We start from the raw sequence: 16,161 nt of genomic DNA on the forward strand, positions 1-16,161 counted from the left end.
AAATAACCCAATTGACCCATTTTAGCTCTAGCACCACACTCTAAATTTTGTTTTAAATGTAGAATTAAAGAAGATTGGAACAAGCCTCTTTGTTTTTATAGTTTTTTAATTGTCCCAATGTTGTGGCGTTTAGTATCAGCCAATGAATCTTTGCTTTCCTGTATCTTGAGGAAACAATGAAATAGTGATGAGAATGGTATATATATATATATGTGAGCAAATTTTTAGAGTTCAGAGGACCCATAGGTCTGCTGAATTTGTTATGAAAGATGAAAGAAAGACTGCAGTCTTTCCCCCACCCTTTAGCATCAATCAGCCAGGACTGAGGCTATTTGTGTCATTGTTTGACAAGATAGGTATTGTCACTTACATTGTTGTTGTAGGTTCAGGTGAAGCAGTGCCTGGGACTGATGGTAAGGTTGGTAACTAAGCTCAGACTACTGTCTGCCAAACCTATTGTCTCTTGTAAAACAAGTATCATAACTGTATCTATGGGGGAAAAAGGAGGATTGTCCCTGGTGAAGGGACCTCATTTTTTATTTTTATGTGAAAAAGCAAATGATTTTCCCTCATCATTAATTTTTATCAATATTGTATCTAGTGATTGTTGAAAGAGTTTATCATCAATCAAATTATCAAATTTGTTTAGAACAGGCATCCACATGCCAGCAGTTTTGTTTATGTTCACCTGATTATGAGGGATCTCATAAAATCTTTAGCCCACATAAGGTCGGCCCTTGAGAAAATGATATAGTTGAAGCAGCCCTAATTGCCAAGGAGGATGCTGTTTATGACCGTTTATCTGTTCTTTTATCAGTGTATGTATATATACATGTATATTGTATATGTATGTGTGTGAAAGAGAGAGGGAATGTGTGTCTCGTCAAGCTTGAGTATAAATGGGAGAAACCCAGGGCTTATAATGAGTCATCCATTGGTTAGAATTGCAGTTTTGCCATTACCTGTCAGGGTAAATGATAAGCTTATTAACAGACACAGAATTAGGTGTAATGTGGCAGATTTAACCCACTCTTACCTGATACCTTTGTGAAGACAGCTCTGAAGAGTGTCTCTAGGATTGAAGGCCTGGTCTAAGAAAAGTCACTTTTGCCTTGTGGCAAATCAAGACCGTTTCTTGTAGACTAATTGGAGTGGAGGGGTGGCCTTGAAAATGTTATTTAAAAATCTTAACCATTGTGTAGTAACACTGCAAAATGGTCAGTCAGAAGATGGAGTCCCTGCATCAGAGCAATCTTGATCTCTAAAGGCTCTCCATTATCATATTTAGACAATACAGGAAAGTCAGGGCCTTGTTTTCATTCTTCATTTGAGGAATGTATTATAGGAAATAACCCATTTTAAAAAAATAAAAGATGGTAAGGTCTTTTTGTTGTCCTTAGTCTCAGCCAAGAGACTTTATTCTAAACAATTTGCCCCCAGTAAGAGGAGGAAATGTCAGATTTTGTTTGTAATGGACATCTATGTATCAATTTCTTTGATCAAATCTCTTGTTGTACTGGAACTAAACCAGTTGTGGTCTTGGATTGTATCACATCACATTTAGGCTAATGTCTCCTGAAGTAGCCACTATCTTAAACCATTTCTTAATGTTCTGGCAGAACTTTATTTTGACCTCAAGTGTTTTTTGTTTGTTTGTTTTTAACAAGCGCTGTAGGCCACACACAGCTCTAGAAAAAATGGAAACAGGAGAAACAACTTTCACTGAGCATAAACTATGGCAACCACAAGTGGGATCTGTTGATTCCCATAACAAATTGAGGTGAGCTGTAACTGTACACACACACAGAGAGAGCTATTGGATTTGGTCTCACAATAACAAGCTATGGAGGCCTTATGACCTTCATAAAATCTGTATGAAAATGGAGTATTTGGTGTTGAAGGCCCAGGTTTGGAGGGGGAGGAACATCCTTCCCTTCAGGAAGATCAGGATCTCCAGCTTTAATTGCACCGAGGTGTCATTAAACTCCAATATATTAATTATCTTATACAATAATACCATAAAAACAAATACAGTAATAATGAAAGATCATAAGACCCCAAAAGTCTAAGAGATTTCAGGAGCTTTCAGGAGCCACTGAAAAGCCCTCATTTTTATTTGTATTTTTTTAATTTATAATTACACACACACACACACACACACACAGACAAATATCACATTCCTCTTCTGAGGAATGAACTCTGTTCAATATTTTGTTTTGTTTTAAGAGCGGCAGACTGGAGCAGAAGCAGCAGGCCTTCCTTCTTTTGAATTGACTTGGTGTCCTTAATCAAAATGGCTGCTGCACCTTAAGTTGTAGCTTTGCCTCTTTCTTTTTTTTTTAAGGGAAGCACAATAAATAAATTGTTTAGACAAATTCTCCCAAAGGAGTGACTGAAACATCCAACTAGGGGATGATGCACCTGAAAAATCCTTTTGTTAACCCTCTCTGATCCCTTCAGTCTGAGTGGATCATGGAGGAAGGAGAGGAGGAGGAGGTGGCAGTTGGTTTTGGAGGGAAACTCTCCATTTGCACTTCTGTGCAACTGAGGTCTCCTTTAAACTGGCAATGCAAGCCATAGACAAACTCTCCATTTGTAGTTTTGTGCTAACTGAGGTCTGTTTTAAACTGGCAATACAAGCCAGAAACTCTTTTAACACTGGCAATGCAAGCCAGAAACAAACTCTCCAGTCATACTTTTGAGGTAACTGAAATCTCTTTGAAAACTGGCAATGCAAGGCAGGAACAAACTTCTGGGGTAAATCTTAACCCACAAACATAGGATTAGAAGTAGTCTCTCACTGCCCAAACCTCTTGCCGGGTTTGATGTCTGCAGTGGGGCGCAATCTGGCCAAGGACAGGTGGTTCTTCCTCCTCCAGCCGCGCCAAGGTCCTCTCAGGTTGTCCATCTCACCGCCCAAACCCCTTCTGGGGCTGGTGACTGCGGTGTGGCGCCTTTTGTTTAAGGACAGGGAATATTCCCTCCTCCACCGCAAATCTGGGAGAGAGATGTCAGCTCCCACCACCTGCAAAACTACAGCTAGGATGGTGCTGCCTAGTTGCCTCCTCCTACTTGGCCAGTAAACGGCCATGACAGCACCTCCATTGTTTGAAAACTGCCTTTGTGTGTATCTGTGTGTTTGGTTGTTGTCAAGGAAGTAGTGAATACTTCATTATGTAATGTCAAGAAGATAACCCCAGGTTATGTGAGCATTTCCCATCAACAAGATGCCAGCCATTGTTTTTTTTGAGTAGAACTCTTAGAATACACCAGATGTACATGCCCAGGTCTGGGACTCATAATCCAAAAGGTAACATCTCCGGTCTTTGACAAAGACAAGATCCTCTCTGAGCATTGTAAAAAGAGAAGACAGCTCTAGAAGCAAACATATTTAAAAGGAAACACATGAAACTACATAACAGGGAAACTTTTGGAAGAAATACTATGGGGATTTACTCTACCAAGCAAGACAGAGGACCATCCATAATTTTTGTGGATGAGAGCTCTCATTGCAGTTTTGGTGTTCTCTACCCAAGGATTAAAATAAATAAATAAATAAATAAATAAGCAAGCAGATTTGTCAGAAAAGTATCTTTATTTGTTACATTATCTGTTTCTGCACAGAATTCACTACCATATTTTGGGAGAACCTATGTTGCTCTCTAATAGTAAAAAAATATAATGTATAAATAGCGATATTTTCACTAATTATATATAGATATTGCAATTCTGATTTTCTTCCCTGAAGAACAAAGGTCCTTTTTCACAGCACTGTGGTTTGTATAGAGCTGATTAACCAGAAGATCAAGATAAAAACTAACTTTTTTATAAAGCAAAAAAGGAAAAACAGATGTTTTGAAATGCTAGAAAAAGTACAGTATTACGATGCCTATTGATAATTAGACAGCTACATAAAATCCAAAGAATTCTGCAGTGCTTAATTGTCAAAAATAATGTCGTGATTACCAAAGAACATTTCACTACTAATTCCAAGACAAAATTCCTGTTGTTCTGGTGTTAAAAGTTAGTAAGTTATTCTCAAGACACTTACATAAATGTGGGAGAAAAAAATCTTGTTAGGCTACATTCAGACAAATCACAACATTCCTGATGCATAGAAAGTTCTGAAGTCATCAGTACACATGGGAGCCTACTGCTTTACTTCTGCATCATGCTCTAAAGCATGGCAACCATGCCTTTCATGATGGAATTGAGTTTTTAAAGGCACAGATATTCAGTGAGAATCTCTTCTTGCAGTGGTTGATAATAGTCCCCATCTGAACTGAAATGCCTATTTATCCCTAATAAATCTTAAGTAGTTTTCACCAGCATTTACATCTTCATATGAAGTAGAAAACTACATAAAGAGTAGATTTCAACCAATGATTTTGTGTGATGTAAATCCCATTTCTAGAAACTGTGTGCCAAGATTATTTTAAACAGCCTAATCTCTAACATACCAAGAAAATGATTCTGTTTAATAAGATATTTGAGGATATGGGAAAACCCTGGAAGTCTCAAAAATGGTCTTGGGGGAATCACATGAGCCTGATTGTGTTCTATATAAAATGAAAATGGCATTGGCTAATATATGAGAGGAATGTAGGTATCAACAACCACTATACCTCTGGAGAATTGTACAGAATTATTATATACAGTGGTACCCCGGGATACGAATTACCCAGCTTACGAATTTTTCGGGATACGAAAAAATCCCATAGGGATTTATTGTTTCGGCTTACGAAGGTTTTTTCGGGTTACGAAAAAACCTCGGCGCTATTTTCCGCCACCGGAGGGCAGCAGAGAGCTATTTTTTCCATTAGCGCCTATGGCAATTCAGGTTACGAAGGTTTTTCGGGTTACGAAATTAGCCGCGGAACGAATTAATTTCGTAACCCGAGGTACCACTGTAACACTAATTATAAAATCAGGAGAGCAAAGAACCAGTGGAAGAGCAAATTATTTGTGGGAGCAAGATCAAAACTCATTTCTTTCTGTCTTCCAATGAACTCTAACAAAATTATGATATTTGGAAGAGAAAATTCTGATTCCTCAACAGCAGTACAGTGGTAGGCAACTAGCTCAGGTTCTGAGGGCTCCACATGCCTCCTCCAGGCCAGCAAAGGATGCACCCACTCCCTTGGCCCACACCTCCCTTTTTACTTTGCTAAAGTATACTCCTGTGCCTTGCAGAGGCTGTGCGAAGAAATATCACAAAAATCTGGGCTGTTCCGGGCCTGTTTGATATTGGAATGTTTTTGCCCAACTAGAAAATGACTGGAAGTCACTTGTGGTTTTGGGAAAAGGCTTCCCACAGTGTAAAAGCAGTCAGATGGGCAACCCATACATGTTGAAATTGCTCAAATGGCTCCATAAAGAAAAGGCAAGGGTTGGATGGCTACTGAGGGCCACATGCAGGATGTGGGCTATACTTTGTGCATCCCTATAACTAATTGCAACAAAACAGGATAGCACAGGGTGAAGTCTATTACATTAGTCCACTGACAAAACAATTTTCATGAATGCAAATTGAGAGAGGGATTTTTATGCCCTTGTTCTCCTCCTCTCAAAATGGAAGTGCTGGACATTATGCAGGAGCAGAGTTTTTGGGGGTCCTTGGCTGCAGGGAGAAGGTTAGAAGTGGTACTCTGTTGGACTTTCCCCCTAGTTTGCGAGTTTCACTTATTTCAACATAAGTCATTATGAATAAGTAGTCTGACAACCTGATCATTTCTTGTAATATTTATAAACTATAGAATCCACCTTCACTATTGAACTGTTAATGCACTGAATAGACTGCACCTTTCATCTCTACGTAAGTCCCAAAAGGATTTTTTTCTCCATATCAGATAAAAAGTAGTATTTCAAGTATTTCCTAGTAGAAACATATTTAAATAATAGGAATTCTATATCATGAATAAATAAAGTGGTTCTTATCAGGAGGGTCAGATATTTCTCTTAGCCAAGCTTAGAGTAAACTCACTGATAGTGAGACCAAGCAAGGTATGCTGAATGGCAATATCCTCTGATAATCGCAATATTAATTATATTATCCACCATTTACTTACTAAAAATTGAAGCATACTCTGGTCATGATCTTGTATAAATCACATCCTCTTTCCCTCACATTTAGATACTGGTTTGAGAAGCAAACTTTATTATTTCCATGTAGTAGTGCAGTATGGTTCCAAAAGAAGAGACTCCAAACATCAAGTAAGAGAAGTATTAACACTGTTCATTTCAGTGTGAACAGAAACAACAGAGAATATCATGGTCTACCAAAATAGGCCCATGCACACATTAGCAAGACATTGCAGATGTAATAATCAACTGAGATAATATTGGTATTGCATATTTCAAAAGGATCATATATAATTGAAGCTCTACATCCAGAGTTGTCTTTTGCTTTGAAGTGCTTTGATTTAAAAGTTCACTGCTGTGCCCTTGTACATTCAATTCTCACCACAGAAAGAAAGAACGTAAGGTATCATTGGTGCTTTATTCAAAAATAAAGTTCTTTAGTGAGCATGGAGACTACACATGGAACCTGCTTTTTCTCACTGAACCGAGGATCTTCAGACTGGGATTCATAGTTTCTGGCTACCCTGTAGTTAACCATGGTCAGAATCTGCAGGATCTCCAGCTCTTTGCCATGCTCACTCAGAACTGAGCAAAGAGACTGCACAAACCAGGAACCTTTCCCAGGATTCCTCCAGGAAAAATAACCTATAAGTAAGAACAGCAGATAAAACAACAGACATTGGTTATTGCAATGAAGGGTGAAATAGGGTTACAGAAAAAAATCACCAGCAAAAATAAAAAAGTACTAGTACAAAAAGTATATAAAATGCTGAAGACTTCAAATTACTAAACAGGAAAGCTTGAAATGGTATGACTATCTTACCTGTTCAAGACATGTGTGGGGAGGGAGAAGGAGCAGAAGAAGGAAAAGGAGAGAAACTCCCTTTGATCATGCAGGTTTTTACTGGCTTGTGGCAAGTGAAATGATCCTGGCATTGAACATTGTCATTAAATATAAATTCTTTTTTAGGAGTTTGGGTCTTTTAGCTTAAAAGCACAAGAACTAGGAAGAGACCTGAGAAAAAGACAGAACTGTGATTTGAGATAGAAATTTACTTTCAAAATGGATGAGTGTCATCTAACAAACTTCCTTGGCAGTCTCTTTCAAGTTCTTTTATATAAAGCACAATGAGCTTATAAAATAGATTACAAGATAATGTGGCAATAGCCATTACTATATAGATATTGTATATACTTGTGTATGTCGAAAAACCTTTGTAAAAAATTGACCCAAAAAACCTGTTCGATGTATACATGGGTCAATACGGTAATAAGCTTACCCCTTGAGTCTCTTCCCCAGCCTGGCTGTCTCCCCACAACCAGGCTGGGGAAAGGTTGGGGGGCAAACACTTACACTCCCTCCTCCTCTCCTGAAGAGACAGCCAGGCTGCAGAGGAGAAGGAAGGGTACTGAGACCCTAAGATCTACCCCTGGGTCACATCAAAATCCCTAATTTTGGCCCCAAAAATCTGCCCTTGACTTATGCACGGCATTATAGTTGAGTATTTATGATAGTTCCAAGGAGATTAGATAAATCCTTGGAAAACAGCTCAGCTCATGATTGCCAGCCATGATAGCTAAGAACCATTTTGCATAGTAGTAGGAGATGGCTTCCTAAAGTTCTGGGTTTTCCTCAGGACACAGGTTTGGCCACTGCAGGAGACACTGATGAGCACATTGGTCAGGCCTAATGCATTTATATTCCTAAATACATCTTAGCCCTATCCAAGTGTTTGGCAGAGAATAAAAGGTACAGAATGTGTGAAAGGCATTTTTGGAATGTGTTGACTAGCCCTGGAAGCTGGTGTATACATTAGCCACACAGTCTGACTGATGTTTGATCTATATCAGTATGAGGTAGCCCTAGCATATTTATGTGTGTTAAGAATCATTTAATGTCTGTGAAGGTCTATTTTTCAATTAGATATATTTTGCATATTTTAATTTTGCTTTAAACAGCAAGTGAATTATACTTATTTCCAGTACACTTGTGCATCTTCCAGGCTTTGCCTCTTTGTTCAAGTAGGTTAAAAAAAGAAAGGAAAAAAGGAGAGGACGATAAAAGAAGACACACAAATGCCATTGCAATGCTTCACATTTACAAGTCTGGCTAAATGTTTAATGTGAAGAAAAAATACCTACCCACTTATATTTTAAACTCTATTTTTTCAAATGTCTGTGTTTCCCCCAATAATTAGCACTGGGTTTTCCTCTTGCACATCTTTATATCAAGTTTTTACATTCTCTAACCATACCTGGCACAGTGGAATATGCATACAAAAAATCTGCCTCCACTGGAATCTTGTATCTTGGATTAGCGTCGATTTCCAGACAGCGATTGGAACAACCTGAATCAGTCTGAATCCCGGCATCAAACTCAGAACCTTGACATGCCTGAAACCATAATATTAACAGTGGGAAAATAATCTTTGTGTGTATAAATCACACATATTTTACTGGCAATTTATCAATTAATTTATGTAATACCCAACCTTTTTCCCATAATGGGACCCAAGATGGCTTACAGCAAGAAAAATCTAAAAGCTTGATAATAAAAAATCAGATAACAATTAAACAAGTTACATAGCAACACTATTTAATTTTAAAAAGTATAAAATCATTTAAAAAGTAATACTAAAGATAAATATGTTGTTTACACACTGCTTTAAAAAGACTCCCTGTCATTAAACATCTGTTTGAATAAAAACTTGATGAAAAGAGAGCAGAGTGGAGGCCATCTTAGTCTCCCATGGAAGGGAATTACATAGCTTGGGAGCAGCCACTGAGAAGACTTTCTCTTTTGTCCTTGCTAGATGAATTTATGAGGATGATGGGATTAAGAGAAAAGACCTCCCCCCCCCCCAAAAAAAAATTAAGACTCTGACATGTTCATACTGGGATTATATGATGGCTCTGTGACAGATTCATGTAATAACAAAACTTGCAACTATGCCTTATAAACTGAATAATGCACCTTAATGACTTATAGTTGAATAAATATGGTTGCTGAGGAAATACAAGTCCTATCAAAACAGCAAGGTAAGTGCTAAAGTTGCACATACATTGACTTTTCTTTTTACATTCTACAATATTCTTTCCCATCCCAGTTATCAGACACACATAACAATTAAGGAGAAGGGACCCTTTCTATTAGTATGTACAGTACCAAGTTAACAACCGAAACCTGTGAGGTACGAAATGTCTGGAGAATCAAGGCATGTTGCATAGTTATTGCAGTTGACCTATGAAGCTGTCATATACTAAGTTAGAATATTGCTCTGCCTAGGCCAGTATTGATTATTCAGACTGGTGGGAGAGCATGGAGCACGGAAAGCCACAGCCAATCTATAGTACTAATAAAATTAGCTACTTTTGATAAAGTTCTCCTAGATAACATGGTGAAAAAACATCACAGCACAAAGCTTGGGCAGCAGCACAAAGGAAGAGCCAGAAGAATGCACTCCATTAATGTGCTTGGCAGCTGTGTGCTTGTCTGACAAAGGAAAGTTTTCGATTTTTCAAAGCTTCCAGAAAGAGATTAGCACAGTTAGTCTCTTAAAGTTCATGACTAGGTTCAAGTAGATTTGAAAACCTGAGTTTTAGCTTATTAATTGCAGTTTTGGTTTTATGTGATTAGAGTAGATCACACTTAGAAATCTTTATTTGATGCTCACGAACAGGAATTTTCAAATACTTATCCTACCTCCACAAAATAATTAATTTTGTGCTGTTTTTTGGCAAACAAATGTATTTGTGGAAGAACACCCTTTTTGTTTTGTTCTTTTGGCATAACACACAATTTTTTTTTTTTTTTTTTGCTCAAATGCTACTGAAAACAAAACCCCAACCTAAACAGAAAGAGCCTGGAGAGCTCATTTCAGTAAAATTAGGGAAATACTGGGGGTGGTCAGGAATACTAGAAGAGAAGGGAGTTCAGGATGGATGGGAGTTTCTCAAAGGAGAGATACTGAAGGCACAAATTCCAACTGTTGCAATGAGAAGGAAAAATGGGAAGTGTCTCAAGAAACCAGGATGGGTGACTAAAGAACTTTCAGCTAGGTTTTAAACAAAACGTGTATAAAATGGAAAAAGGGGGAAATCACCAAAGAGGAATTCCTCTCAGTCTTCTCAGAAAAGGGAAAGGTTGCTCAACCTGAGGAAAATGGAGTAGAGGACACAATAGGGGAAATGCAGCACAGACTATGTAAAGAAGTAGTACAGGGATATCTGGTTAATCTAAATGAATTTAAGTCTCCATGACCAGATGAACTACATTCAAGGGTATTAAAAGAACTGGCAAATATAATCTCAGAGCGATTGGTAATAATCTTTGAGAACTCCTGGAGAACAGAAGTCCCAGCAAGACTGGAGGAGGCCAAACGTCGTCCCCATCTTCAAAAAGGGGAAAAAAGAGGATCCCAACAATTATCGTCCAGTTAGTCTGACATCAATACCAGGAAAGATTCTAGAGCAGATCATTAAACAGAGTCTGTTAACATTTAGAAGGGAATGCTATAATCACAAAAAGTCAACATGAGTTTCTCAGACTAATCTGATCTCCTTTTTTGATAAAATTATCAGCATGGTAGATGAAGGGAATGCTGTGGATATAGTATATTTTGATTTCAATAAGACTTTTGACAAGGTGTCCCAAGATATTCTTTTAAGCAAGCTAGTGAAATGTGGGCTAGACAATCCAACTGTTAAATGGATTTGTAATTGGTTGACCAGCCAAACCTAAAGGGTGCTCAGCAATGGCTCCTCTTCATCCTGGAGAGAAGTGACCAGTGAGGTGCCTTAGGGTTCTGTGCTGGCTCCAGAGCTATTCAACATTTTTATCAACAACTTGGACAAAAGAATAGAGGACAAACTTATCAAATTTGCAGGTGACACCAAATTAGGAGGAGTAGCTAATACCTCAGAGGACAGGATCAAAATTCAAAATGACTTTATTAGATTAAAAAGCTGGGCCAAAACTAACAAAATGAACTTCAACAAGGAGAAATGTAAGGTACTTAGGGCAATAAATAAATAAATAAAATGCACAGATATAGGATGGGGGACACCTGGTTTAAACACAGTGCATGTGAAAGGAATCCTAGTAGACCACAACTGGAACAAGACAACCGTGTGATGCAGCAGATAAAAAGACTAATATGATTCTAGGCTAGACCAATACAAGTATAGTGTCTAGATCAAGGGAAGTAATAGTGCCACTCTATTCTGCTTTGGCCAGGCATCACCTGGAATACTGTGTCCAGTTCTGGGCATCACAATTCAAAAAGAATATTGTCAAGCTGGAGAGTGTTCAAAGGAGGGAGATTAAAATGGTGAAGGGACTGGAGACCATGCATTATGACGAGAGACTTAGGGAGCTGGCTATGTTTAGCCTGGAGAAGAGATGGTTAAGAGGTGATATGATAGCCCTGTATAAATATTTGACGGGGTGTCATATGGAGGATGGAGCAAGTTTGTTTTCTGCTGCTCCAGAGAACAGGACTCAGAACAATGGATGCAAGCTACAGAAAAAGAGATTCCACCTAAATATTAGGAGGAACATCCTGACAGTAAGAGCTGTTTGACAGTGGAACACACTCCCTCTGAGTGTGGTGGAGTCACCTTCCTTGGAAGTTTTTAAACAAAGGTTGGATGGCCATCTGTCGAGGATGCTTTGATGGTGAGTTCCTGCATGGAAGGGTTGGACTGGATTGCCTTTGTGGTCTCTTCCAACTCTATGATTCTATGATCTAGGTCTTCTAGCTTATGATAAAGGATGAACAATTCTGCAAATGTTGACAATTTTTTAAATGGAATGTCTTGAAATGTGGCACTCTTCCTTGTGGGGAACAAAAACATTTGTGAATATTCTTTATGTGCCCAACTGAAATCCGAGGTTTTAAGCTTCACTAGGCAACCATTTCTTTCAGGCAAGAAACAGCAGGCCTCTGCCTGCCAAGAAGAAGAGCCCTCCTCCCGACCACCATCTTGAGGGGAGAGAAGCAGGCAAGAAACAACAGGCCTCTGCCTGCCAAGAAGAAAAGCCCTCCTTCCAACCACCATCTTCAGGGGAGAGAAGCAGAGTCATGATGTGTTATGTATTGTTAATCTGATATTGGAAACCGCTTTGATCGTCCACGGAAAAGCAGTATACAAATAAAGCTTATTATTATTATTATTATTTCAGGCCACCACTTCCCCTTTAGCTTATTATCCTTGTGTGGCATTTCAGAATAGATTCTACCTAGTATATGTCAGCCAGCATGAAAACCTTCTTACCTGAATGAAAAATAATTTAGGCTTTCCAACGAGGCTTTGGCACTTGTCTCCTCTGAAAAGACCAGTCAAATTCTTGATTGCCATCGCTCTATCAGTGCCATAGATAAGACCCTCTTCTCCATGACTCAGTAATATACAGGCAAAACAAGCTGCATCGCTATGGTTTTCAAGTGCAACTATGAATCAAACACACTTTCTGTCAATGTGAAATTCCACTCAACTCCACATAAGAAAAAATTATGGGGCTGTACAAACAGTCCCGAAGAAGTGGCCTCCAAGCTGCCCCTTCTTCAGCTGGATCGGGGCCGCGGCCCCAATCAAACCTTTCAAGGGTGTGAAAAGGAGCTGAAAAATGCAGCTCCTTTTTGTGCCCTGGGAAGAGCACGATAGCTGCGGCTATATAGCACTGTGTCATATGGATGCAGCGGTGGAGGAGTGTCATGATGCCGTGTGGAGCAGCGCACAGTGTCATGGCACCCTGGGTGGCAGAGTTGGGTGTGCGTCATCTGGACATGACACCCTGACTCCGCCCCAAGGCCGGCCTTAATGGCTGGTCTGAACAGGACTGTCATTTTCTATATAATTAAGAGACATTTAAAAAGAAGAGCACACTTCAATTCTACACATGCTTACTTGGAACCAAGAAGTGGTCTACTGTGGTGCTTATTCTGATTGGTTATAACTAAGGCCCTAAACAGATCAGCACTTTGTGCCAGCCTGGGCCCGAAAGTAGGGCTAGATAGGGCTGAAAGGTTACACACATCCAGCCCTACTTTCGCCACCCATGTGCCATCTTGACGTGTGCCCGTAAATATGGGGCACGCCATGATGACACACGGGCGTCAGAGTGCCCAAATGGTGCTGGCCAGAAGGGGCATCATCATGGTATGCGAGCACACCTATGGCGCCCCTTCAAAGAAGCGGCTTCTTTTAAGGGAATGGGTTGGTGACGCAGCGTGCAGCTGCTGTGGCACCGACCAGGGGCAAAGGCGGGCAGCTTTTAGCTGCCCGTCTGTATAGCCCCTGAGACTGCAGCAGTCTAAAGGATGTCTAAAAGAAGCCTAAAAGAGTTCAGCTTTCCAAGTGACCAATGAGATGCTATTTAAATAAAACAGCAAAGGGCTAAGATATCAAACCAAGACACCCAAAGTAAATAGTTTTCTTTGTCACTATATAATTTTAGACTAAGGGGCTATACAGACCTCCTCTTTGGGGCGATCTGCAGCCGCCCCTTTTCACCCCGATTGAGGCCATGGCAACTACAATCTCCAGAAGGAGCAAAAAGAAGCCCTGAAAAGGGGCTTCTTTTTGTGTCCCGAAAGAGGCACCATAGGCACTGTACACGACAAGCATCATCATGGTGCATGCCGTGTAGACGGGCACGTGCGAAGATGGCATCTAAATCAATATCATCTTTCTTTCTTTTATTACCTTCACCAAGTATTCTCTCCATATCATCACAGCTGAGATCATTATGGATAGAAACATCAAACCCTATGCTTCGAAAACATTTTTGCAGGTCACCAGCATCTTTATCGGTGCCATTCCGTATGCCCATGCCTGATAAGACAAAAAGATAGCCAGAACTGACAATCTGAAGTATATGTATTTACAACGTTGCAAATGGCCAACTGATCAATGTAAGAAAAAACATTTCAAAACAGAGACTTTATATTTATTTATTTAATATTTATTTGATTAAGTAATTTAATAAATAACAAATTTATTTATTTATTTATTATCCAGATGGGATTCTGAGTAGTACCCACACAATAGTTCATTTTGTATTCATAAACCCAAACAATGCTGGCTTTAGACCTATGAAATGGTAAGACACTGTTTTACTGATCAAAATCTCTGCTGACTGCTGTTTAAGAGGAAACGAAGAAGCATCCATGATACATGGCAATTGTGAACAAATTTAGATTTAGCCTTTTGTTTGCTTAACCCCTACCTTCCCTTACTAAAGTTAAAAAGTGACAGCAAACCCCACAAAATTCAGTAAAACTCTAAATCTACAATACAGGATCACAATACAGAATTACATTATAGACAATACAAGAGCACATACCTGTGTCTTCTGCAAAGTTCTTATTGTTTATAATAATGCATTTGCCAACTTTCTTGTAGTCCATAAGATACCGGAATGTTGGAGTAACAATTCGATATTGGCTACTAGACTCTGGCTGTTGTTCATGTACATTCTTCTTTTTTCTGTGGAAAAGTAACTAAATGTTCATATTCAAATATTTCAAAATATTAGCCTATGGTTAGTGCACATTTTGGTAAGGCTACATTCAGAAGATTCACTTGAATTCAACTTTGCATGGAGGCTCTTGATTGGATTAACAAAATGAGCAAAATGTGTGCTTTCAAAGTACAATTGGCTCTCTGTCTCCATGGATTCCACCATCAATAGCTTGAAAATATTTTAAAACAAAATAATTTAAAAATCCCTAAACTTTGATTTTGTCATTTTATATAAGGGACACAATTTTGCTGTGTAATTCTATATAATGGGAACTGAGCATCCATGGATTTTGATATCCACAGTGGGTCCTGGAACCAAATCCCAAATGGCCACTGTACTTTACTGATTTTATCAATTTATGATAAAGAAAATGAAAACACCTTATGTAAAGGTCTTATATCTATCTTGCTGTACGGAGTAAGAACAGAGACAGCAAAAGCTTACAAGGTTTGTCCATTCGTTTCTGGTTAGACAGAGTTTGGGCACTCACACTGTTGGGAAAACTTTACTTTGACATAGGCAAAACAACTAAAAAGGCTTTTGAGACTAAACTACCTAGCATCTGTCTAGAGAGCCAGCATGGTATAGTGGGGGTTTGGACTATGACTCTGGAGATCAAAGTTCGATTTTCTGCTTGAGCATAAAAACCCACTGGGTGACCTTACACAAGACAAGCCTCAAGACAGATCATAATTTTAGATAAAACAAAACACAGTTAAAACAATGGACAGTGCAAAAGTTTACATAGTCACTGCAGAGAAAAAGAAGTTATAACAAGATATCTCTTCTGCAAGATCTGAGAAGTCAAAGGAAAATTTATACCAAGAGTGGGGATGCTATGTCATCAGCAGGAGAACACACTACATGTTCAAGAAGAAATTAAAAACAGCAACAATAGAAACAATACAATACAGAACTATATAAAAGATGAAAGGATGACAGATTCATTCAAGGAAGAATCATTTGAAGATGAATCCCTGATTTAGAAAGTGAACTAGGAACTGCACTCAAGGCACTTGAGAGAGAAAAAATCACTAGGAACAGATGACATACCAACAGAGCTGTTTCAAGCTACAGAGACAGGATTCACTCAAACTAACTAAAATCTACCAACAAATATGAAAAACAAAGTGATGGTCCACAGACTGGAAACACTCAGTATACATTCCAGTCCCCAAGATAGGTGACACCAGGGATTGCACCACCAAGCACTGCATTAATTTCCCATGCAAGAAAAATGATGCTAAAAAAGGAGACCTTTACCATATAATAATAATAATATAATACATAGTTATTTATATCCCGCCTCTTCTGCTTTGAGGATCGAGGAAGGTAACAGCAAAGTGAATACAATATACAACAATAAAAACAACAAGCCCCACAAGACCCCGACCCAATGAAGTCATGCCACATGTCCAAGCTGGGTTAAGGAAAGGAAGAGATAATATTGCAAACAAACATTAAATAATGGATTGCACCAAAGAATTTCAGATGAAAATCAAATCACATTGTGCTTCATAGATTACAGCAAAGCATTTGACTATGTAGCTCAT

General features: G+C 38.9%; 1 protein-coding gene across 2 annotated transcripts in view; it reads right to left on the reverse strand.

The window, feature by feature from the left end:
* Positions 1-4,916: 4,916 nt before the first annotated feature.
* Positions 4,917-16,161, reverse strand: part of CASP7 (caspase 7) — a 37,793-nt gene continuing 26,548 nt past the window's right edge. For both annotated transcript variants that reach the window (XM_042457073.1, XM_042457072.1), the window contains 5 exons: positions 14,429-14,571; positions 13,789-13,917; positions 12,358-12,533; positions 8,337-8,475; positions 4,917-6,726 (listed from right to left, as the gene is read on the reverse strand). In XM_042457073.1, coding sequence (XP_042313007.1) covers positions 6,503-6,726; positions 8,337-8,475; positions 12,358-12,533; positions 13,789-13,917; positions 14,429-14,571 — 811 coding nt within the window. In that variant the 3' untranslated portion in view covers positions 4,917-6,502. The remainder of the gene's footprint in view (positions 6,727-8,336; positions 8,476-12,357; positions 12,534-13,788; positions 13,918-14,428; positions 14,572-16,161) is intronic.

Source organism: Sceloporus undulatus, chromosome 3, assembly GCF_019175285.1.
Source record: "Sceloporus undulatus isolate JIND9_A2432 ecotype Alabama chromosome 3, SceUnd_v1.1, whole genome shotgun sequence".
Lineage (NCBI taxonomy): Eukaryota > Metazoa > Chordata > Lepidosauria > Squamata > Phrynosomatidae > Sceloporus > Sceloporus undulatus.